Below are 25327 nucleotides of genomic sequence, written 5' to 3' on the forward strand. Positions count from 1 at the left end.
CAGTGAGGTTTCGGGGTTTTGGCAGGAGGTGGTTTGAGGTGCCGCAGGCGGCGACGATTTGGACCCCCTAGCCCAGTCAAAATTTGCATTTTTTTTTTTTGCAATTTTGGCAGGAGGTTTAGTGAGGTTCGGGGATTTTGGCAGGAGCTGCAGTAAGTAGCCGCAGGCGCCGATGTTTTTGACACCCTAACTCGGTGTAACTCTGCAGTGTTGTTCATTTGAAGGCCTACGTATTAAGCTGTGATTGGTCGTATGCGTCATGCTTGACGACTATAAAAGGCCTTATCTTGGCCCGATCCACTCAAAACAAATATTTGGCAGTGAGGTGAAGGATCGATAGCAATAGCCTTGAGTCAACCCACACACATTGAACCTGCTGAGCCCAGCCTGTCCGGCTTCAAGGACGTCTGTGATGTGCGCCATCTATCGACAGCTCTAACTGCTTCTTTCGACTTTGCTACCTGTTCTCATCTGTTCCTTCTGCTCGGGCTAACATGGAATGGGATGATTCTCCCGAATTCACTGCAAGTCAGTGGGAAATAATTGACCGTTTGGAGAGAGAGCATGTACCACAGTCACCGAGGGATAACACTGTAAGTATTCATCATAATATTTAGAGTGTGTAAAAATCTACGCTGATCTGTTGTTCCGTACACAGTACCCGGCTGCTTGGGGTAGTACGTAATGCAATTGCAATACACATAACGTACCGACAGGGCATTTATGCATAATATTTACTATTGCAAAAAAAAAAAACAACAACAACAACAACCAACAGCATATTTACTCGTTATTGTTCTTCTAAATTCAGTGAATTCGTAAATGCTATTTGTGAATATCATATCCGAAAATATTCTCTGAGTTACACATTCTCTTACGCGTACGTAATTTACTGCAGTGTTGGCCATGCAACTCCCGCGCGCTGTGATTGTCGTCTGCGTATTGTGTATACGGACGCTATCCATGAACACCCTTTTTAGTGCATTTGAAAATAAAATACCTTTCAACTCTTCAGATTTATTGTTGAACTAAGACAGAATAATGTTTAGAATCAGTTGGCATGCTTTAAAATGCAAGAAAACGATAAATATTGAATGCATGCAATCTTTTTGTTTTCGTGTGCGGCCGCTATGACACAGTGCATTGTGAGTTCGCACGTAATAACTTGCCGCATTCTCCCACCGATGATCATGTTCGCTCTTTCTATTTCGACCTGTGAATTGTTCAAGAAACACGACTACACAAGTCTTGAAGCTCATGTCAAAAGGAATTTCGATGAAATAGTTTGAAATCTGTACAGTATGTGAGTACAAGTTGGAACTGCGATAACTCGATCGCATCGCACATAATATCAGTGTACAGTGAGCGCGAACGCGATGCGGCTTGACCCGATAATTAGTTTAGGGGTCAACACTTAATTGTTACAATGTTTCAACTGCTTGATTCATAATCGAGGGCAGCTGTACTTGTAATTACGGGTACACGTGTTCTCTTGTAATTGAGGAGGAGGGGTAATGCATCGTTTTTCGGACCATTAGAGACAACTATGTAAACAGTTAAGACTAATGACGCTCGACGGATGATCTGTTCCACTGTATAGGTGTTGGTCTGTGATGAAAGCGATGAGGCGGACTGTCAGTCAGAGAGGTCTGCTGAAGACGTTGGTCCTCGGGCATCACCCGTACGTACACTCAAGTAAGTGGTTGGTATTGTTCAAACACAATAATTAAAAACCATTTGCATTTTAACACCTCGTTTTTCAAAGTGCAGTTGATGTTGTGAGATGTAACTTTGTAATTAAATTATCCCGAATTTTTCTTTTATGTCAAGTAGTAGTCCGAATAAATCTGTTTATTTCATTTTAGCTATCCGAACGTCACCTCCGAGTCGGAGTCGTCAGCGCCTAGAGACGAAGCTCCCTCACCTTCTCAGATATGCAGGTATAGTTTCTTAAATTCACTTGTGTGATAATATTTGATGTTATTACAAAGTCAATTACCCGACGTTCTCTGTTGAGTTGTCACCATGCATTGTTCATAAAACATATTGCTAACATTTTCTATTTCCCCCCCCCTGTTAAACAGAACCGCTATTCAATCACCTGCACAGACAGGAAATGATCAATTACCGGATGAAGAGGGCTCTTCCCATGCTAAAAGATCGAAGTAAGTTTTTTTTTTTTAAATATCAATTGATGGTTACTCAACCCAAAGTATCTTTAATAATAATAATAATAATAATAATAATAATAATAATAATAATAATAATAATAATAATAATAATAATAATAATAATAATAATAAGAAGATGATGATAAAAAAGTATTTCTAATATGAATAAGAAATAGTCCTAATCTTTTTTTTTTTTCGCTTTCAGGTTTGCTACTGACTCTGTAGCAACACCATTGCTCTCAACACATCGACAGCCATCCCAGAATTTGTAGAGGCCTTACAAGAAATCACTAACCGTCCACTGACGCCTACACCGGTACCCTCGGTGAGTAATGATAAAAGTGATCTATGTTGTCACCGTTGCAAACGACATTTTTCGTGTCAAGGCACTTTGCGTCGTCACATTTCCAGTGTCCATGATGAAAAGCACAGTTATTCATGCTCATACTGTGACAAGTCTTTCAATCGAAAGGACAACCTGGTACGGCACGAAACCAGCGTTCATCGTTCGCCAACACACCCCAGTACTTCCCAGGGTACACGTCGCTCACCACCTAAACAACAGCGCTTTCCCTGTCCGACTTGCCATCGTCCTTTTACGCGTAAAGACAACATGCTGCAGCACATGAAGGCCGCACATGCCAACACAAAGGCAAAGCACAGCTGTGACGTATGCGACATGAGCTTCGTCAGAAAGTCACATTTCATCAGCCATAGCAAAATCCACAAGAAGCTATGCAAACCTATGTCATACAAGTGTGCGAGATGTCGCTATGCTTTTAAGTCCTTTCAGGCATTAAAGGCACACAGTCACCGTGATCACGTACCTGAAAGTCCACCTCTTGCATCGTCGTCCTCCTCTTCGACATGGTCATCATCGTCAGATGAAGAAAATGCATCAATATCAGTTCAGAGGGGTGGTGGTGAGAGTGGGCATATCTCTCTGTCAGGCAGTCACCTTGAACAACAATTGCCTGTTGACCTGATTGAGCCCATTTTTGGAGAAGATGAACCATCAGACCTTGCCCCCACATACAGAGAAAACTGGTCCAATATCAGGTCCAGGCATCGGGAAGGGAATCCCCTGCTAGATGTCTACAATTTTAGACTGACGGGTGGATTCCAATTAGATGACCTGAAGATTTTCCTGAACATGGTTCATCAAAGGCAATCCACCCAGTATAAAGTCAACTTTGCACTTGGTTTTATCATGCGCCATGTCGAAACCGATCAACTCAGATACTTCTATCCATCACAGAATAATCATCTGTTAGACACGCCTTTCTTGATTCGGAATCAAGATGATTTGGTCGACCTTCTGGATCGCCTACAAGATATTGATATTATGGAAGACATCAGACAGAGCAGACCGAACACTAAATGGGTCATTGAACTCATTACCAACATTACCATTTATATTGTGAAAATTGCAAAACACAGTATCGGATGCCACAACACCACAAGCTTGCCTGTAGCATTAACGGCATGTCGCAGTGTTGTGGCACTGGTTAACAACCCACATACCAACCGACCATACAGCGACAATATGTGTTTCTTCCGTTGCCTTGCACTGGCAAAGGGTTATGAGGAGACACGTTTGGAAGTGGCTGCAGTCAACTACGTAAAGCAATTTCTTCAACAGCAGGAACGTTTAGCTGGAGACGAATTTGAAGGTGTCTCCTTTGACGATATTGCAGACTTAGAATTTATCTTTGATATCAATATCGAAGTGTGTGAACTTTGTATGGAGGAGGAGGAAGAAGGGTCTCCCAGCACAACAAGAATCGTCAAACACCTTGTCAAATCAGAAAGAAAATACAGCCATACCATGTACATTAACCACCATCATGGTCACTTTTCATACATTAGTGATTTCGACCATTACGCCGAATCATTCAAGTGTGCCTACTGTGAGAAATTATTCGATCATTTAGGACACCTACACAGACACGAGAAAACCTGTACGAAACTGACCAGACACAAGTTCCCAGGAGGCACTTTTCAACTCGCTCCCACCATTTTTGATTGCCTTGCAATGATGGGAATATCTGTGCCAGAGCACTTGCACATTTAACCATACAGGGCTACATTCGATTTCGAGTGTTATCTGAACAAAGAAAATATGATTCCATCCGATGGCGGTAAACTGTGTCTTGAAGCAAAGCACGAATTGTTGAGCGTCAGTATATGCAGTAACGTACCATCGTTTGATGAACCGCGCTGTTTCACCTCTGAAGGAGACCCACAGCATTTGGTATCTGACATGCTGGGCTACCTGAATACCATCAGTCGTCACTGCTTCGAAATAATGAAGAACAACTTTGCATCCATTCTAACCGAGTTACAGGCGAAGATGGCAGGCGAAGGGGTAGCAGATGATGATGAGAAACATCCCCTGAGTAAGCTGAAGCGTCATTTTATGAGGTATCTGAAACAGCTGCCTGTTCTTGGCTTCAATTCGGGGCACTATGACCTGAACGTAGCAAAACCGTACCTTTGGCCAGAACTGCTACAGCAAGACGAAGTAAAGTTCGTTATGAAGAGGTCTGCGGATTATCTGGTGTTAGAGACAGACACACTACGCTTTCTTGATATTGCAAATTACATCTCGCATGGCTGCAGTTATGCTCAGTTCTTAAAAGCGTACAATGCAGGTGAAGAGGATTCTTTCCATACGAGTGGATGGATTCGCTCGAAAAGCTGAAGGAAACATCCCTTCCACCACACTCAGCTTTCTACAGCAGCCTGAAGGCAACAAATATCAGCATGGAAGATTATGCATTTTGTCAGCAGGTCTGGGAAACACGCCGAATGACCAGTTTCAGAGACTTCCTCGTCTGGTACAACAACAATGACGTGAAACCCTATCTCCGAGCCATTGACAACATGGTTGCCTTCTACAGAGAAAGAGGAGTCGATCCTTTCAAAGATGCAGTTTCTTTACCCGGTGTGACTATGCGATACCTTTTTGGACAACTTCCAGCCGACGTCAACTTCTCTCTAATCAGCGAGCAAGATAGAGACTTATATGATACTTTCAAATCCAATATCATCGGTGGTCCGAGCATTATTTTCCACCGTTACCAAGAGGCAGATAAAACCACCATTCGTGATGGCAAAACCTGCAAGAAAATAATTGGCTATGATGCAAATGCCCTATACCTTTGGGCACTGATGCAGGAAATGCCTACAGGTTTTCATGTCAGAAGAAAGGCCAGTGAAAATTTCAAACGGAAATGGTCTGAACCCATGGCAGTGGAGTGGCTGGAGTTTGTTGCTAACAAAGAAAACATCAGTATTCAACATAGGGGCAATGCAAGAGAGCGGCGTCTTGGCAGTCGTCAGCTTCCCGTTGATGGTTTTTGCGAAACTACCAACACAGTATACCAATTCCATGGCTGTTTCTGGCATGGCCATAACTGTTCCCTTAACAGAGGCAAAGAAATCAATGAGGTCCGAGGAAAACCCATGCAGGAACTCTATAGGGAGACTATGAACAATGACAAATACATCAGGGACATGGGGTTCCACCTGGTAACCCTATGGGAATGCCAGTACCTTGACATGAGACGTGCTGATGTTGACCTAAAAGCCTTTCGCCGGCGAAGACACGACAGATATTTTGACAGGTCTTTCTTCTTACAAGAGAAGGACATAATTGAGGCTGTGCGTAATGGAGGATTCTTTGGAATGGTAGAGTGTGATATTGAAGTGCCGCCACATCTCAAAGAACACTTTTCTGAGATGTGTCCAATCTTTAAGAATGTGAACATCTCAAGATCGGACATAGGAGAGCACATGTTTTCATCGCAGCAGAAAAAGACCAGCTCAGATCCCCTCGTCGATCACTGATTGGTAGCCTGCATGGTGAGAAACTTCTCCTTATTTCACCCCTTCTAAAGTGGTACCTTGAACACGGCCTTGTTGTGAAACGGATACATCAAGTTATCGAGTACACTCCAAAGTCCTGTTTCAAAAAGTTTGGCGAATCTGTATCTGAGGCCCGTCGACAAGGAGATGCTGATGCCTCTAAGTAGTCTGTTCTGGGCGATACGATGAAACTCCTTGGCAACAGTGCATACGGGAAAACTTTGATGAATAAGGACAAACATCTTGATGTGAAAATCTGCGGTATTGTCGAGGCGAGCACCCCTTTTCAGAAGAATCATCGACTTCTCCGATGACACCTATGAAGTGTCTTCCTTAAAACGTACTATCACCATAGACCAACCCATGCAAATTGGAATATTCGTTTACCAGTATGCCAAGCTACGCATGCTACAGTTTTACTATGACTTCATGAGCAAGTATTTTGACAGGAGTGACTGGCAGTATGTTGAAATGGACACAGACTCTGCCTACATAGCCATCGCTGCAGACACACTTCACAGCTTGGTCAAGCCCGAAATGCAGGCCCTATATGAAGCTGAACGCCACATGTGGTTTCCCCGACCAACCCATTTTCAACATGACAAGAGGACACCTGGCCTCTTCAAGGTAGAGTGGCAAGGTGAAGGCATCATCGCCCTGAACAGTAAATCATATTACTGTTTTGGCGGTGAGAAGGATAAATTTTCCAGCAAGGGAGTGAGCAAGAAAACTAACAACATCACCAAAGACGTGTACCTTGATGTCCTGACAACCAGATGTCCCAAAACTGTCACCAACAGAGGATTTCGTCTAGAAGGGATATGCATGTACACCTACCGACAGTTGAAATATGGGTTCACCTACCTTTACATTAAGAGAAAAGTTCTAGAAGATGGTGTATCCACTGTACCCTTGGATTTGTAATGTGATGGTGACTGGCTGTTTGGAATTTGAAACTTGTCTGTAAATTCAGAATTTTTATCTGTACGCGAGGAACCCAATAATAAGTTCTTTTGTTGATCATCTTTCAAAACAAAATGTTCCAGTCTCATGTTATATTCTGATAATGTTTAAAAGCAGTTCAATTCGTTCATATTTTATATGCCCTTAAAACTAATGAAAAAACTAAAGAACAACAACAACAAACAAAACGGCGTATAATTATAAAGAAGAAAACAAATGTGACAAATTAACAGTGTTTGAATTGGATATTGTATTGAGAAGTGAAATTTATTGCCTTTCAAATGTTGGGTGTGCAAAATTTTGTTAAAAGTTGGATGTATTAAACCGAACACAACTTTTTAAATTTGAAATGAATCAGCGGCTGGTTTGTATTTGTTCATTGGTGTTTGTGTATATATGTGTTAGTCAAAACAAGTTGGTGTGTATGTGTGGCCCCTTTGCCCCAAAGGCCAAAAAGTGGGCCCCTCTGCCCCGGGGGCCACTTGAAAGCAGTTCTCCTGACCACTGAAGTGTATCACTCTTTCATTTGTTATGTCCCTGCAAGAAACTTTGAGGTCCCTTTGCCCCACGGGTCCCCTTTTGCCCTCCCGTTGTCGAGAAATGAGATCATCCAATGGGATTACTTTCCTGTATAAGTTTGTGATGTTTGCAGTCTGACATTCATTTGACGTGATGGGTCTCATTCTGCAAACACTGCTGAAGTTGATCATCAATAATCGGGATTTTTCAAATCCAATGTTCTTTCTGTATTTATGTGTGTTGCCGTACGTCATATATGATAAATTTTTCAAAAGAAAGCCTGTTCTGTATCACAAAAGTGTTTGATATAAGCAGGGAAATTGACTGAAGGAAAAAGTAAACAGTCACACTGAAGAGCTGACCGGCTGACTTGATGTGCCATGCCACGAGTTCGAAAGAACTGTCCTTACCCAGGCTGTCATGCAAAACACTTAGTCAGACTGGCAAACCATCTCACACAAGTGCATAACATTGAAGACAAAGTGGAGAGGCATAGATTGTTGAAACTAGCCAGGCAATCTGACTCCCATCAGTTAATGTGCCAGCTGATACGAATAATTCATGCTTTGTCCGAACAACATCAACCCATTCAATCATGGATGTCAGACTTCAACATCCTTTCACTGCTCTCATATGTGGACCAACACAATCAGGCAAAACCGAATTTGTTAAGCGGCTGCTCAAGGAACGGGAAGCCATGATTTTCCCTGCTCCAGAAAACATTGTTTGGTGCTATGGCGAATACCAATCTGCCTATGCAGAACTCACTGCAAAGATTCCAGGCATTCGTTTTGTTGAAGGCATACCTGAAGACTTGGACAGTATGTTCTCTCCCCGTCAGTCCAATTTATTGATCCTTGATGATCTGATGTCTGAAACTGGTAACGACAAGAGGATTGCCAATATTTTCACCAAGGGTTCTCACCATCGCAATCTGTCCGTGATGCTTATCTTGCAAAATCTGTTTCATCAAGGTAGAGAGACCCGAACCATGAGTTTGAATTCACATTATCTGATCCTGTTCAAAAATCCGAGAGATGGATCACAAATCACACACCTGGCCAAGCAAATGTATCCTGGAAACACGCGTTTTATTCAGGAAGCCTTTCTCGATGCTACCCGAGAACCCTACGGCTATCTTCTTATTGACCTGAAACCAAATGCTCCTGAAGTCACTCGTCTGCGTTCCCACATTTTCCCCGGAGAGACTACCTTCGTTTATGTCAGAAAAACATAAAACAGATGTGACTGAAAGATATGTCATCATTCATCATGTCTCAGCGAATGAGAAAGCATGCCCACTTTCTCTCTGTGTTAGCCAGAGGCAACCCAAAGCAACAGAGGGGAGTTATTGAAGGAGCCAGTAACGAACTCATTCACTGTCTTTGCGAGTGCTGTCTTAACATCTTGAGGGGCAGTGTTCCACTGACAGCAGGTCAAAAGAAGAAACTGAGCAAATACAAACATCAACTGCGCACATTGACAGATAGAAGGTTAAAACATCCAAGAAGAAGAAAATACTGGTCCAGAAAGGAGGATTCCTCTCTGCTGTTTTAGGACCTGTTCTCTCCGTGCTTGGTAGTCTGCTGTTTAAGTGACGGTCACCATGCCCATGGAACACGCCAAGAAGATGGCACTGGTGCCGCAGGAATTACTCAATACAATACAACTTCAGCAGAATCAGACGACACATCCTGTCACCAAGGTATTGTCCTCATTAGACCAAGAGATGCAGCAGATCTTAGAAAGAACAGATATAGCTGATGATGAAAAAGCTAAGCTATACCAACAGACTCTTCAGCAGTACAGGGCTTTCATCGACAAAAGGAGGGAACCTGTGAAAATCAGCATCCTTCCATCTGAGATGAAAACTGATGATTCGGCTGCAACTTCTTCTTCCATATCTTCATTGAACCTGAGCGCGGAAGGGGAAAGGGTTTATGATGAAAAGCCAGCAGATGGGGTAGAGTTGGATGTCATCGAAAGTGTACCAAAATCTATGAAGAAAAAAGCAAAACTTCTCCTGGAGAAAATGAAACAGAATGATCAAATTGACTGGAACGAGAAAGGGGAACTGATGTTTGATGGTAGTCCTGTGCCAGGTACCCACATGGTAGATCTTGTCAATGATGTTTTACGTCGAAGGAAAACTTTCACTCCCAGGGGATGGCAACAGTTTGCACAGGTATTGTCTACCATGAATGTTCCACAAGATCTGGTAGGAAACAGAGACAGATGGAACTGGATCCAGTCTTTGAAGAAATCCAAAAGACTACTTCACATGGACCACAGTGATGGTGGATCGGAAATGTTTACTGAACAGCCGTTTGCCAAAAAGAAGAAGGTGGCTCCTGTTATTTCAACAACAAGAAGACCTCGACATCGTCCAAAGAGTTGGATTGACTTTTAAAACAACAAGGCCCGTTCCGCTGCTGATCATTTTACAGGAGGTTGTGGTCATGGAGTGTTGTCCCCCTTCTCTGTCTGTAAATGATGTTCTCAAACGCGTAAGGTGTCTGTGTGCCTGCTGTTCTGGGTCCATCGTCATCAAACATGAAACATGTGACCAAATCGACGGAGTTGGATCAACATCTCAGCGAGGTATTTTACGATCCAGGTCATTCCGCAAGTTTTGGAGGAATCGATGCTGTTTACCGTGCTGCAAGAGAAAAGGGGGTGAAAATAACCCGTCAGCAAGTGAGGGAATGGATGCAACGTCAAGACACTTACACACTGCACAAGCCTGTGCGGTGGAGGTTTCCAAGGGCTAGAGTAATTGTTGGTGGTATAGATCAACAGTGGCAAGCTGATCTGGCTGATTTAAGTTCACTGGCAAAATACAACGGAGGATACCGATACATCCTAACATGTATTGACATCCTGTCCAAGTATGCCTGGGCCATTCCCTTGAAAGATAAACGTGGAACCACTTTGGTGTCAGCCTTCCAACAGATTTTTAAAAGTGGACGAAAACCAGAGAAACTGCAAACAGACCAAGGTAAAGAGTTTGTCAACCACATATTTCAAAAACTACTGAAGAATGAAGGCATTCATTTCTTCACCACTGGAAATGAAACAAAAGCATCAGTGGTAGAGCGTTTTAACCGCACCCTGAAGACTAAAATGTGGAAATACTTCACCAGAAACAACACCCTGAACTACATATCCATACTTCCTCAATTGATGCACTCCTACAACAACACCTGGCACCGCAGCATCAAGAGAAAACCTGCTTCTGTGAACGAGACCAATGAAAAAGAGGTGTGGGACACACTGTACAGTGATTTTGACTCCAAAGCAATCAAATTCAAATACGACATTGGTGAGCAAGTGAGAATCAGCAAAGCCAGACGAATGTTCAAGAAGGGCTACCTTCCAAATTGGACTGAAGAAGTCTTCACCATATCAGGACGGATCCTGATCGACCACCCTTGTACAAGTTGAAAGATTACGATGGTGAAGTGTTAGAAGGGACATTCTATGAGCAAGAACTGCAAAGAGTGGTTAAGAAACACGACGATGTATTTAGGGTGGAAAAAATACTCAAGACGAGAAAGAGAAGGGGAAAGAAAGAATACTTGGTCAAGTGGTACGGTTGGCCTGCCAAGTTAACAGCTGGGTGACGGATTTAGCAAAGGTATAACAAGGACATACTCTGGCCCAGCACCACACTGGAAAGTAACAGTCACCATGGCTGAACACCCCTTCTTCATGACATTACCTAGCAACGCATCCATGGAAGTTTTCCCAGACAATAAAGTGACAGGCTACACTGTGAAATTACCAAAGCACGTTTCCCTCCAGGGTAATTGGGAAGTGGCCTTGACGGAAATACATTACCCTTTCCTTGGTACAACGTGGTCGAGGGCAGAAACTTCCTTGTGTATGATGATCAGGACCATAGAAAAACACTTGTCAAAATACCTGCAGGTTACTATGATGATTTTGGAAGTATACTGACTACTCTGAGAGAGCGAGGTTTACCCGATGATGTCCTATTGACTTTCGACACAGTGTCCAGGAAAGTAACCGCTGATGTGAGTGAGGGTACCAGTCTCCACTTTCTTCCAGGTTTGGCTGAAATCATGGGATTTTATCCCAATACCATATTACGGCAGAAGAGTGATGCCCCCTTCATATTCAGTGTTCGAAACCTCTCTTCTCTCTATGTGTATTGCGATCTGGTGGACGACCAGTTGGTTGGAGACACCTTTGCACCACTGTTGAGAATAGAAAATGTGGAAGGGGTCCACGGACAGATGATCAACCACACCTTTCACACTCCATACTTTCTTCCCCTGAGAAATCGCGAATTTGATACAGTAGAGGTCTACATAAGAGACGACACTGTCAGAGAGTACCATTCCAGAGTGGGAAAGTGATCGTGACACTAGCCTTCAGAAAGCGACGCCCTACACTGTTGTAGCCTGAACCATGCCTTATAGACGTAAAATCTATGAAAGCAACCCAGCCACATACAGGAAGTTTTATGTGGATCAGGTGGGAAATGGAGCATCGTTCCAGGGAGCAGCTGTGCAGCGAGGATATGGCTTAGGCGGTCTGTTGGGAGGTCTTTTCCGTGCAGCCACACCGCTGCTGAAACAAGGAGCCAAAGTCCTAGGGAGACAGGTGTTAAAAACAGGACTCAATATTGCAGGTGATGCACTCAGTGGACGTAACGTGAAGCATTCTGCCAAAGGCGACTGGTAAAAGCTGGAAAAGACCTAATGGCAGGAAGGGGTTTGAAACAGTTTTTCTCCCCTGGTGGCAGTGGTGGTATAAAACGCAGAGCGCCACGCAGAAGAGTCATTTCCTCCAAAGCAAAGCGACAGAGAAGATCTCTTGACATTTTTGACTAACATGGCATTTCTTCATGAACACTCCTGCGAATGTACAAAGAGTGAACTTGACTTGTTCACAGTTCCTCCACTCAGACCAGTGTGGAAGAGGACAATGGGAAGAAGTGCATCCCCTGACACACATAGTGGAATCGGGACCCATCGAATTTGTGATTTCGGGCTCGGGGGAAGACTACATAGATTTGTCCTCAACACTCCTTCTGATCAAGGCTAAGATCACAAAAGCTGATGGTAGTAACCTGGGTGCAGATGCAGCAGTGGGACCTGTCAATCTGTGGCTCCATTCACTGTTCAGTCAAGTGGATGTACACCTCAATGGCAAAATGATATCCAACCCCTCCCCTACTTACCCATACCGAGCGATGATGGAGACGTTGTTAAATTATGGGAAGGAAGCCAAAGGCACCCATATTGGTGCTGCCCTATTCTTCAAGGACTATCACTTGAAAATGGACGAAGTGGACCCTACTAAAGAAGGTGGGGAAGCAAACAAGGGACTGAAAAGCAGATATGCCTTCACATCTGGCAGTCAAGTTGTCGATATGGTTGGACCCATCCATTCGGATCTCTTCTTTCAACCCAAGTATCTAATGAATGGTGTTGAATTACGTCTCAAACTCAACAGAAGCAAGAATGCCTTCTCTCTTGTGAGCTCTGCAGAAAATCCAAACTTCAAAGCAGTGGTCACAGAAGCTACAGTACTGGTCAGAAAAATTAAACTCAGTCCATCGGTACAGCTGGGCCATGCAGAAGCTTTAAAGCAGGGACCATCCAAGTATCCCATACATCGTTGTGTGATGAAAGTTCTGTCCATTTCTGGAGGTACAATGTCCTTCAACAAAGATCACATCTTTTTGGGACAGCTACCTAAACGTGTGGTCTTGGGTCTGGTGGACAACAATGCCTTCAATGGTTCATACAAGAAGAACCCTTTCAACTTCAAACATTATGACATGACATCACTCGTCCTCAATGTCGGCGGAAAACAAATTCCAAGCAAAACCTCTGAAAATGGACTTCACCAGGGCCGGGGGTCAATCGTTCCTTATGGCCTACTACTCCCTCTTTACTGGAACTAACAAAATGGGTCGGGATGAAGGCATCGATATCAATCGCTATGAATACGACAACGGATACACACTGTTTGCCTTTGATCTCACACCGGACTTGTCTGCTGACGGAGGGCATTTGAACCTGATCAAAGAGGGCAACCTTGGCATAGAACTGCAGTTCAGACAAGCCTTGCCAAATACTGTGAATTTACTCGTGTATGGCGAGCTGGACAACGTGATCGAAATTGACAGAGATCGCAACATCCTGTTTGACTTTTGAATACGTGTCCTTCAACACTCGAATAAGAAAGCATGGACACCTTAGAGCTCAGGGAGATCTTGACTGGGGACAGGTACGCAGCATCTTCTTTTGTTGGGGTGATGGCCTCTGACAACTTGCCCAAGACAAGACTGAAATCATATCCAGCTGCTTTTGTTGCCAATGTGGACCCCAGCACCAAACCAGGAAAACATTGGGTTGCTTTCTACTTTGTGGATAGCAATAATGGCGAATATTTCGATTCCTATGGACGTCCGCCCATCAAGACACCTTTCGAGACATTCCTGAAAAGAAATTCTCTTGACTGGATCTATAACAGGCAGAGACTCCAGGGACCCCTTTCTTCTGTGTGTGGACAGTACGTTCTCTATTATCTGCTGCATCGGTGCCGGGGATGGTCCATGCCGAACATTGTGAAGCAATTCACTGAAGATTTGACTTTCAATGACTTTCTTGTCAATGATTTTATCGAAAAACTGACAGGTGTTGATTTTGACGTTTATGATGTTGACTTTTTAAAGAAGCGTTAGAATTTATCGTTCACTTTTCATTGCAAGTTAGCTGTTCTTTGTATATTTGCACTGGTGTTAACATTCAAATAAACTTGACAAGTTGTTCCATTGAAAACATTACCAGTGTGTATCATTTTTCCAAGGGTGGGTATAGCGGATTAGGATAAGGGCAGTTAAACAAAATAAATTAATCATCCACACTTCTCTTTCTCTCACTCAAAGACTGTAGACTGACAAGTTTTTCATCTTTAAGTCTTAACAGCACATTTTATTTTCTTAAATTCAAAACTTATAACACAAACATGAAATAGAATACAACAAGTTGTAAGTGTCCCGTACTGTTCTTGTACTCCTGAAGAAAGTCGGAGAAGAAACTTCAAGTAATTCATTGCATGCGTAACCTTTCAAAAAAGAGAACATCAAAAATAGCAACTCAAGCAAAAGGTGTGGCAAATAACTTTGAACGTTGAATGATACAATTGAAAACATTGCCGAAATTCTAACAACTAGAAGATCCATTTGTTTCACACATGGACTCGATAATGTCATTGCAGAGAACCATTCCGTACACGGTAATATTGTCCATCAAGGCTTCAAAGCATCCCTCTGGATCATCGGCCCATCGATAACACAGTAAGTGCAGCAATTCATCAAGGTCAATCAATCCGAAGTCCATTTGAAGGTTACAGATCTCTGCAACTTCCTGGACAGATCTTTCCACGACAGACATGTCGATCCGTTCGGCAGCAGCTCCAAAGTATTTGGAAATCACTTCCCTCTGTCCGGCAGGTGTGCAACCATAATGTAGACACTCGTGTTCCCTCTGGGACAGATAGTCATGTTGACATCCCTCACAGTTTTCACTCACAAGTTTATCAACTTCCTGTGAGATAAATTTCGCATAGATGTATTTCACCAGCTTGCGTGCCACTTTCCTATCCAGGTCATTGGGGATGGGGGGTGGAGTGTACTCTGGAATAGAATGAATTAACTACAGGTCAACATCTGGACAGCATCATCAACTCTCCCTACGATACATTTTAACTGACACCACTCATCCAGTCTTAATGTAATACCTTTCTTGGTTGGTATCAACTGACCAGTCTTCTCCTGCTTAAAGAACTCACGAATGCCAACATAGGCACTTCCCTTGTACATCTTGACACTAACAAGCCTAGCAGATGTCTCCATTGAAGAAAGTTGAAATCGAAACTCCTTCTCACCTGTTTGAGTGTGACATCACTGGTGACGGGTCTCGAGTGCACTTGGAGTACAGTTGCGGCTGGCTATCTGTCACATCTGTACTTTGAGAATCGAACAGAAGGGGTGTTGATGGTGGTTCTACGGCAGGCTCAGGAAGGGTGGGACTGTGGTTGCCAGGGGAACTGGCTGTAGGCGCATCAAAACCTTCTGGAACACCAGGCATTGACCATCGGCTTTCATTGGTTTTGATATTGAAGTAATAGGGCCTCTCTACCCTAGCTGAATAACATTTGCGCCATCCCTGCTGGCACTGGCTCGGTGTAAGGTCACAAGTCGCCATAGCTGTATGCATCTGCACTTGTCAAAGGTCAGAGCTCGAATGAGGCCCTGAGTGGCCCTGATCTCTTTTAAAGAGTGTGCTCATTTGCATAACTTCAAATCAACGAATCAAAACTCTTAAATTCAAATACGCCAATCAGAGGAAGACTCTGAGTCCTCCCATCGTGCTTTGCAGCATTCAAACCAGCCAATCATCGTCTACTTCAATATATCAGCCACATTACGAATTTTCCCAGACTTAGGGGATCAACATCTGCTTCACAATCGACTGTCACCTCCCTGCATTATACTACCCCCCCCCCAAAAAAGGGTCAAACTCCTGCCAAACTTGGCAAATTGCTTATTTTGACTGGGCTAGGGGGTCCAAATCATCGGCGCCTGCGGCACCTCAAACCACCTTCTGCCAAAACCCCAAAACCTCACTGAACCTCCTGCCAAAATCTGAAACCTCACTGAACCTCCTGCCAAAAATTACAAAAAATGCAAATTTTGACTGGGCTAGGGGGTCCAAATCGTCGGCGCCTGCGGCAACTCACTGAACCTCCTGCCAAAACCCCAAAACCTCACTGAACCTCCTGCCAAAATCTGAAACCTCACTGAACCTCCTGCCAAAAATTTGCAAATTGCTAATTTTGACTGGGCTAGGGGGTCCAAATCGTCGGCGCCTGCGGCACCTCAAACCACCTCCTGCCAAAATCCCCCGAACCTCACTGAACCTCCTGCCAAAATCTGAAACCTCACTGAACCTCCTGCCAAAATTTCAAACCTCACTGAACCTCCTGCCAAAAATTTGTAAACCTCACTGAACCTCCTGAACCTCCTGCCAAAAAACCGTGAACCTCACTGAACCTCCTGCCAAAATCCGCCCGTTACAGTGCGACCTATTACTACTTATATAAATATCTGATAGATGACAGACCTGTTTTAGACCTCTAATTACCGGATGCGCTATTTTGCGGGTTGCGGGCTGCGGGTTGCGGGCATAAAAAAATGCGTGATTTTCGGTATCATTTTCGCTAGTAGTTAGAATGAATGCTAAAAGAGTATCTAGATGTATTTGTTTATGGAATAAAAGCCGTGAACTTCTTGAATAATGCCGTTATTTCAGCTTACATCTGGTAAAGCGCCACCAACGTCAGAATAGTCCATTCCCATCCAACATTCGCCGTTGCACAGCGCACTGCAGATCGAAGCTTTCGAAATGATATGACTGAACACGGATGAGTTATAATATGAACACAAGACATATTTCACAACAACTCGCTATATTAACGTTTTATGTTATGATTAGGATGGATAGTTTAAAAGTAAGTTTCGGATCGTTGACAGCACAGATGAACTGGGCGATGAACTTCAGTTCGTTGAAACTCGACACGCCTAATAATTTGTTACTTTTTCATAGAATGCCATGCCCTTCTCACACTTCAGATTAGTTCAACCGCCGATAAAAGCACAATTTTCAGAATCGTTTTCAATGCCGTTTAAAATTATTTTATTGTGGTGAACACGATAATAGTCCTAGGAAACTTTTCATAGTCACGCTGGATCAAATGCATATGGAGCGACTATCATGCTGCAGGTGCAAGTCATAGAATATGTTCATGATATTAGGAGATACACAATTATTGAGAGCTGCAGAACACAAACTCATCCAAAAATATTCCTATTAGATCGATTCCTGAAAATAAGTCAACGCACCGACGTGTTTTTCCCGCTGAAATTCTCTCGTAAAATGTTAGCGGAATGTCGTTCTCTGTGGTCGTGACCTCGGTTGAACCGAAACGGCAAAGTAAGCTAAGTCCATTGTCGTACGTCTTTTTCTTTTAAAGATTTCATGAAAAATACACGGCATTTAAATACACAACACTTCTACGCTTTTTGAAGTCAAATCTTTCCTTACACATTGCATTTAAGTAGGCATTGTTTAATTTTCTGTATGTGTTGCCCTAGAACCGAATTGTGAATAGATGCATTACAAAGAATTTACTTCCTATGGCCTGATACTAGAAATGTAACAATTTTCATTCCGCGATAAGTGGCGACATTTCCGAGGCGCGAATTTTTTTGTCAGTCTGGTATTATTTCTCACTCACATCCATGGCAAGAAAGAAAAGTGATTTCAGATCCCAAATTATTTGTAATGGCCAGGCAGCTCGGAACAAATAAATTGGTCCTCGGAATCGCCGCTTTTAGTTTAGCAGATTTTGATTTTTTTTCAGAAACATGACGTATATATTTTCACCCACTTGGTTTGGTCTGTTATAGCATCTTTAGTCCAAAAAAATCAATTTTACAGCATATATGTTTTCAACAGCCTTCAAATGTACAGTATTATGTTAAAATACACAATATGGATATGTTGTGTTTCATTAATTTTAACCATCTTGACCTGATGTTGAAATATGGATGTGAATATGGACTTGGCAGGAAAGGGATACTGTACGATAGACCTGATCATGATTATTGATAATAGACACCTTCTAAAGGTTTTATTTCTTATATACTAATGCCATATTACATATATTAGAAATCTAGCCATAATTCTAAAAACCCGCAGCCCGCAACCCGCAGCCCGCACTTTAGCAGATACCTCTAATTACAGCGAAAACGGAGTCAGCGTGGACTCTCTGTTGTGCAGCGCAACAAAGTAAACGCAGCCACAGACTTTTTTTCAGACAGAACACCCAAACTAAACGCCATCAAAGGCACACCGCCTATTCAATCAATCCCACAAATCAAACAAAAGATTCAGTTTGTATTCTTATTGTAACAAAAAGTTCCTCATAATGAGTTGAGAATAAAACCAAAATTATGGTAAATCCTGTACAGAAGGAGCTTGAACGGCGCAGTATCAAGTTTTTTGCGTCTGCATACACAAACTTCCTTGGTCAATCGAGGTGGTAGCTTCAGCGAAACTCAGACTGGGACAGCATCTACCAAATAAACATCGCAGCGAGCAGCTCAATTTAGATTGTTGCCAGTACTGCCATTATTATACACCTTATTATTCGATGCCACCTTCATCACCCTACGTCTATTATAAACGTCTAGATTAAATTCCGACGATAGCGAGCAAACCGTCATATGACTGTGTGACCGACTCCTCTGCCCCTCCCCCGCACACAACAGCGACTATCCCTAGTGTGTTTTCCACAGACACTGTCCGTGTTTAGCGTCAGTTGTTTTTCCCGAAGACGGAAACCCTCGCTTCAGTTTCTGAGTTGGACATAATCATTGATAATATTGAAAGTTAACTATTTCAGTTTTTTGTTGTTCGAATAACGGATATATTTTTCTAACATATCCATGATGAAATCAACACGTTCACAAAAAGTAAATCCCGGTATTAAACGCCAGCACGCCTTTTCAATAAAAAATATTTCGTGGCATTTGCTACATTGTCTGTGTGTTTTGTCTGTAAAAACGTCTGTGGCTGCGTTTATTTTGTTGCGCGGCACAACAGAGAGTCCACGCTGACTCCGTTTTCGCTGTAATATACATACATATAGCAAAATGGGAATAAATTATCTTAATCAAAACGTTTATCAAACATGAACAATGCCGTGAGATGATTGAGTGTATAAATACAATGCTCATATGAAAATTGCTAACAATACGACATTAAACTGGTCCAATAATCACTTTCATTCAAGGTCCATGGGACATTTGAGATTTACAAATTTAAGTAGGACCATCCTGAACCACTGAAAGTTAGTGGTGGTACCTGGTGTCCGGAATGGGTAAGCGTACCCTGCTAGCATGCTACACCCGTCAGGATTGGTCCCAAAATTGTCTACATATTGTATGAAGTGATACAGTCTATGAATAAGCCGGGAATGCTGTCGCTAATCATTTGAGTGACAAGTTATGAACAGCAGGTAAGGAGTGCAAAACAATAAGAAAACAGAAGGTTCCTGACCGAGTGGAGCCATAATCTGACAGCACAAAGGGTGCCAAATCATAGAGTTTGTAAATTAAGTAGCCAAAATAATGAGATTTGAGTGGCAGGTTTGGTAACATAGTAACTAATCTGAGTAATTGCCACAGATTTTGTCGCAAAACTCCAACCAAGAGACCCAATGTGAAGTCACAGGTAACAACGTCATCAAATACTTGACACTATGCTACAGAACTGGTAACAAAGTAGAAACAAAACTTACTGTATACAAAGTCACAGAATTGGCAACAATGTAACAAAATGAAATTAGGTCACTGAATTAATAACAAAGTAACCAATATTACAGCATACTGCAGTGAATCAATTGGTAACAAATTATTGAGTGCTGTGCATGTACCATATCAGTTGATATGTGTGGAATTGTGAGAATGTGGAAATTCATTAGCCTGTACAATCTCTGTCCTATCAGGCTTGCACAGGCATGATAGAGCAGAGACAGGTGTCAATGAGAGGAGTTATAACACTAATGACATTGAACTCAAGAGCACTAGTTTAAAAATATCATTATGTAGTCGAGCGTGGCGATGTGTTACTGATCCTATTGGCATGTCCATCTTCAAATAATTCAATAGAAATAAGACAAACGACTATTGTGGTTGTAGGATTCATGGCTTCAAAGACAGTTGCATTTAAACAGTTTAGTCTGACTGAGAAAAATTGTCATGCTTATATGTTGGTGCTTCAGCCAACATGATAACTTGGTCTGGCAAATGCATATTACCTTAATGAACTGTCAATTAAAAAAACATATCAAGTATAATTATAATTATAACGCATAAACTTTATTTACAACTTGTGTTAGCTCTCTTTAAATAAGTTATTTCTCTTGAGAAAATCTAATAACAAAACTTGAAATAATAACAACAGCACACAACTGTGTAAAAATTGTAAAACAACATAAAGTGTAATGGCAAACACACACTGCCAAAACTCAGAAATCTGATAAAGGCAGAATGATAAAGGCATGGACAAAAATAATACATTTCACCTGTTTTCTCAACAGCTTTAAAAGGAAAAACAATCAAGATGCACTCTTCCTTTTTCTAATTTTCATAATCACTAGCAATTCTTTCATTTCAAGCTTGCCAAGCATTCTTTTTAATTTAAACTCTTGGAGCTGTAGTTTCATGCTCACTGAGTATTTTTTCTAAATAAGTAAATCCTATAGCTATACATCTGTTTGTACAGCATTGTTGAACTTCACAATTTTCTGGGTTTTTTTGCTGAAAATATTTTTCAGAATTACTGGAAGCTAGAAATGAACATTAAAATTCAATATTTGGACTCAAAAAGTAAGTCAAATTGTTTGAGTCATAGTTGCCAGAGTCATTTCTCTTCACATAAAATCAAATTTTTGTTGAACTAGGACTCAAAATTAAATAACATACTTTCAAATCACAATTTTCATATGTCTCTGCTGTTAATTTCATGATATTAAACTATTACCACATTGTTGAAAATCCTCCATTGTTAAATTCTAGCTCTGATATCATTTGCAGTCTTCATTATTCATGTAAAATGTGAGCAACATTTTATGTTGTTTGTCAGTTGCCTGGCAAGTCAAAAGACGATGCCACCGCAAGGACCCCATCAACACCCACCACAACGACACATCCCATGTCTCATATTTTGGCTTGGATAAGGGTTTAGGGTGGATATCCAGGAAGTAACTGTGGTTGAACCACCATTGGTAGGACTTATTACCATGGTAAAGAAAGACATATTGTTATTTTGACTTCAGCATACGGAATAACAAAGTAAGTTGGTAAGAAGTAATATCAGTGTCACAGTTTTAAAGACCTTAATTAAATTTACAGAAATGGACAAAGCTGTAACAAAGTAGCAAAGAAATATAAATTCTTTGGCACATTTCTTTCTAAATTCTAGCTGCCTTTGGCACTTTTTATTCTATTTACATTCTTCTGAAAAAATTGAATACTGCTAGGTAATTTTCATGGCAAAATGTAAACAAAAAGCTTCATGACAAGCACACACAATAATGTATCATTTTGATACATAAATAAGACATAGTCAAGATATTGGCATCAAGTCTTTGATTGGCTGTTGGTTTACCAAAGTATACTGCTTAGCCAATCAAGTAGCTTTTAACAAAGCCAATGCAAATTAAAGCATGAATGGCTGACTATGATTGGATGACTGTAAATAGTGAAGGCTGGCAAGTTATAATCTTCTCTCTTGTGAAAGATTATATAATAGCACACATGATTTCAAAAGTCCTCATCATTTCAAACATTACAGTCTGAAAAATAACAATAAATAGAAATGTATCGCTCAACAAAATTGCAAATAAGTGTTAACACAAAAATTCCCATTTTCTTACTTTCACAGGATATGATGAAAATTACAAGTCGTGCAAGAAAGCTTGGTTTTGTAGTGGTCATTAACTACAAACAATCTTACTTTTGGATTGAAAGTACCGTGTTTGTACAAGATACTGTAAAGAGTTTTGACAAGGTTCAAATGAGAAAAGTAGTAAGAAATCCTCCGATTATCATTCTTCATAATTGAGGAATTTCGTGATGATGTGCTGCTGATGACAACATAACTGTCCTTATTTTGTTGATAAAATCAATGTTTTACTTAGAAGATGTACTTAGACTAAAGGTTACATGATAAAATTTGGAAGTAATAGATGGCAGAAATGAGGTTTGCGGAGAAATGCCTGTTTTTGGAACAATATCAACTGGTCTTCTCATCCCTTAATTAGAGACCTTCAGTATTTGAATTTTGTTCCAGTTTTTGCCTTTTAGCCCCTGCCATCACAGTTTGGTAGACATGAAATTCAGACACTTGTGTAAATTTTGAAGTATTTATATGTGATACTGTGTTTAGTAATGTTGGTTATCTGCAAATGTAAGCTCCTCTGCTTCCTTTGCACTGCACTTGTTTTTGAGGGTATTTTGTAATGTTGCAACTTTCAGCTACAGGGCACCTTAGTTACTCTTTTGATAAATTTGAACATTTAAAAGATCAAATTCTCCCAAATAAGTTTCAACTGTGTTCAAAATGAACGTCAGTTTGTGTGAAAACGTGATGCATTCATGAGAAAATAAAAAGTGGAAAATGGCTATAGGTGCCTTGCTGTTTAACAGAGTGACTGACACGTCACTTTGTCATAGAAATCAGTGTTTCAGAGATATGCAAGCCTTAAATGGATACAACATTCAACATCGCTTTGGTAGTTTCATATCACATGGTTTTTGATAAGTTTGGTAAATTTGCAGAAATGTCGGTATCTTTACTTGCATATGCAAAATTATAATCGTGCCGGTATGGTATGGTATAAAGGCAATGGTATGTGAAGTGATTGATGGTTGAACCCAGAGTCATTAAATAATGTTCTTGTACACGTCTGAACTATTTCAGCAGGAAATTCATGTCTTCCAGTGAATCAATAGATGAGTGACCAGGCGAGACAGTTGGAAAAATATTTTAATTTTTAAGAGAAATGTTGGGGCGGTGATTTCTCAGTTATGATTTTACATCTAATTTATTATAGACCCTATTGAATACATTTGACAACAGCACTGGTTCCTTTAATGTCTCAGACAAATTTACACCTTTGACTGCAAATAATCCATTCCATCCATACTGTTCTCTATACAATTGTAGGACCTATGTACTGCAAAATGGGGATGACAGGGTGGCTTACGCTATCTATCCATCATTCATTCATAGTTAGAAAAGTACTGACATAATGATAATCTGACACATAATTATCTGGAAGTCTTCATAGTAACACCCTGTTCTGTAAATGGAAGATTCCGTGACCTGGTTGACGACTACTAGAAATACTCCGTTCCAAGCCTGCTTGGACCAGCTCCATTTTCCAGTGTGTAGTCAAGTGTACTGTTGTTTGTGCTGTCTATAGAGTATATTCCAGTTGGATAGTGGATCGGCTGGTACTGATAAAGAAGAAGATAAAACAAAAAATATGATAAGAAGAAATTCAAATCCGATCCTGTTATCAATTTTCATGGGCTATTACAGTGCTCGATGCTATAGCAGAGCGTTATAAATAATAACACTAAATTACTTCAACTACAAAGTAATGATACTTAAGTTTCATGCATCCTGCAATCTTCAGACTGATGAAGTGAAAGGATTCTCAGCTCTACAATCTCATACATATGTTCGGGATATACCATTACTTTTAAAGGTTGTGTTAAAATTTGATAAATAATATTTGTTTTGGTGGCAACATTTGAAACCAACTCAGAGTGTTTGTTTAACAGAGTAGATTTGTCGGCACTGATGTGTAGCTTTTCTGATATACAAAGATTACATCGGCTTGCTTATCTTAGAGTAACTCAATGCTTGTTACCGTAATGATTTACCAGGAGATGCCAAAGACAAGTCCTTATCTCCTCTCCAACTTACCTATACACCACTGTAATTGCCCCGAAAACATTGCCAACTTGCTAATCTGCTGTCGTATCAGCTGATTAATTGATTGAGTCAACACCACAGCCGTCACACATGTAGTAAAATAAGGGAAGGGTTGAAGATCACAGACACAGTGTCACGATGTCGTCCGTAAAACTAGTGGACGCTTAAAATATTCATGAATTCGTAAATAAACAGGAAGGTACACAACTTATTATTCATAAATAAACGGTAAAGGAGCTCCCTAGTGACCGGCCATTGAGAGAAATTACTGAAAAAAGTCGAAAACCTGAAAGCCACAACCTCGCGACCAGTCGTGTAGACAAATGTTGGCAAAAATTCCACACTTTACACTTACAGCCACGACCTCACGATCGGTCGTGGAGAAAAATTACCAGGAAAAAAGTCAAAGCCTGAAAGCCATAACCTCATGACCGATCATTGAGAAAATGTCGGGCTAAATTCAACACTTTACAGCCACGACCTCACGACCAGTCGTTGAGAAAAATTACCAGGAAAAAGTCAAAGTTTGAAAGCCCTAACCTCATGACCGATCATTGAGAAAATGTCGGAATGTAGAAAAGTTAAAAAGTCACTAACAACAAACAACCATGTAGAGAGACAGCTCAGAAAAAATTAAAATAAATGTGGATGGCCTGAAGGGAAACAGCAACGTTACAAAATTTTGATGACATAGATTAAGTTCCTGACTACATTTTCCTACCCTAGGTCTTTAAAAAGCTAAGTCAATGCTTTGAGCTTATTCATATTACGTGCTGCTGTCGTTGAGTTGCGTGTTTGAAGAATGATGTTTGAAAGTGCATAACAATACAACGACAATATATAAAAGTGACCGTGGATCCTCTGTTGTGCTGCGCAACGACCTAAACGCAATTCAAGATGTTTTGTTGTTACGATGTGCACGTGGTGGAGGTCTTTCGGAATACCGGTAGGTGAGAACTTCATTGGTATGGATAGTAGCTGATGTATTAGCGGGAGGCCGGGCAAACGAGTCGGTCACAGTCGATGACGGTGTGCTACGTTTACGATAGACGCTAGATGTACGGTGACGATGGTGGCATCAAACAATTCCCACTTCTACTTGAGATCAAACTTAATATTGTTAACACTGGCTTCATATCGTACAACTGCCACATTATAATCTCGCTAAAGAAGCTTTTCTGGAGCAAATGG

At 41.3% G+C, this 25327-nt stretch overlaps 2 protein-coding genes and 1 long non-coding RNA gene across 3 annotated transcripts in view; 2 read left to right on the forward strand and 1 right to left on the reverse strand.

The window, feature by feature from the left end:
• The first annotated feature begins 1865 nt into the window (after positions 1–1865).
• On the forward strand, positions 1866–2854 carry LOC139124257 (uncharacterized). Its single transcript, XR_011549903.1, has 3 exons — positions 1866–1940; positions 2085–2165; positions 2377–2854. It is a non-coding gene; the product is annotated as an uncharacterized lncRNA (long non-coding RNA).
• A 9542-nt stretch (positions 2855–12396) lies between these two features.
• On the forward strand, positions 12397–13461 carry LOC139123826 (uncharacterized protein F54H12.2-like). Its single transcript, XM_070689977.1, has one exon. It carries the CDS (start codon positions 12397–12399, stop codon positions 13459–13461), a length of 1065 nt encoding a protein of 354 aa, XP_070546078.1.
• A 9859-nt stretch (positions 13462–23320) lies between these two features.
• The window catches only part of LOC139123577 (uncharacterized), a 128660-nt gene continuing 126653 nt past the window's right edge, over positions 23321–25327 (reverse strand). Inside the window, exon 7 of the mRNA XM_070689746.1 lies at positions 23321–23652. Coding sequence (XP_070545847.1) covers positions 23533–23652 — 120 coding nt within the window. The 3' untranslated portion in view covers positions 23321–23532. The remainder of the gene's footprint in view (positions 23653–25327) is intronic.

The sequence above is a fragment of the Ptychodera flava genome (assembly GCF_041260155.1).
Source record: "Ptychodera flava strain L36383 chromosome 23 unlocalized genomic scaffold, AS_Pfla_20210202 Scaffold_23__1_contigs__length_28996876_pilon, whole genome shotgun sequence".
Lineage (NCBI taxonomy): Eukaryota > Metazoa > Hemichordata > Enteropneusta > Ptychoderidae > Ptychodera > Ptychodera flava.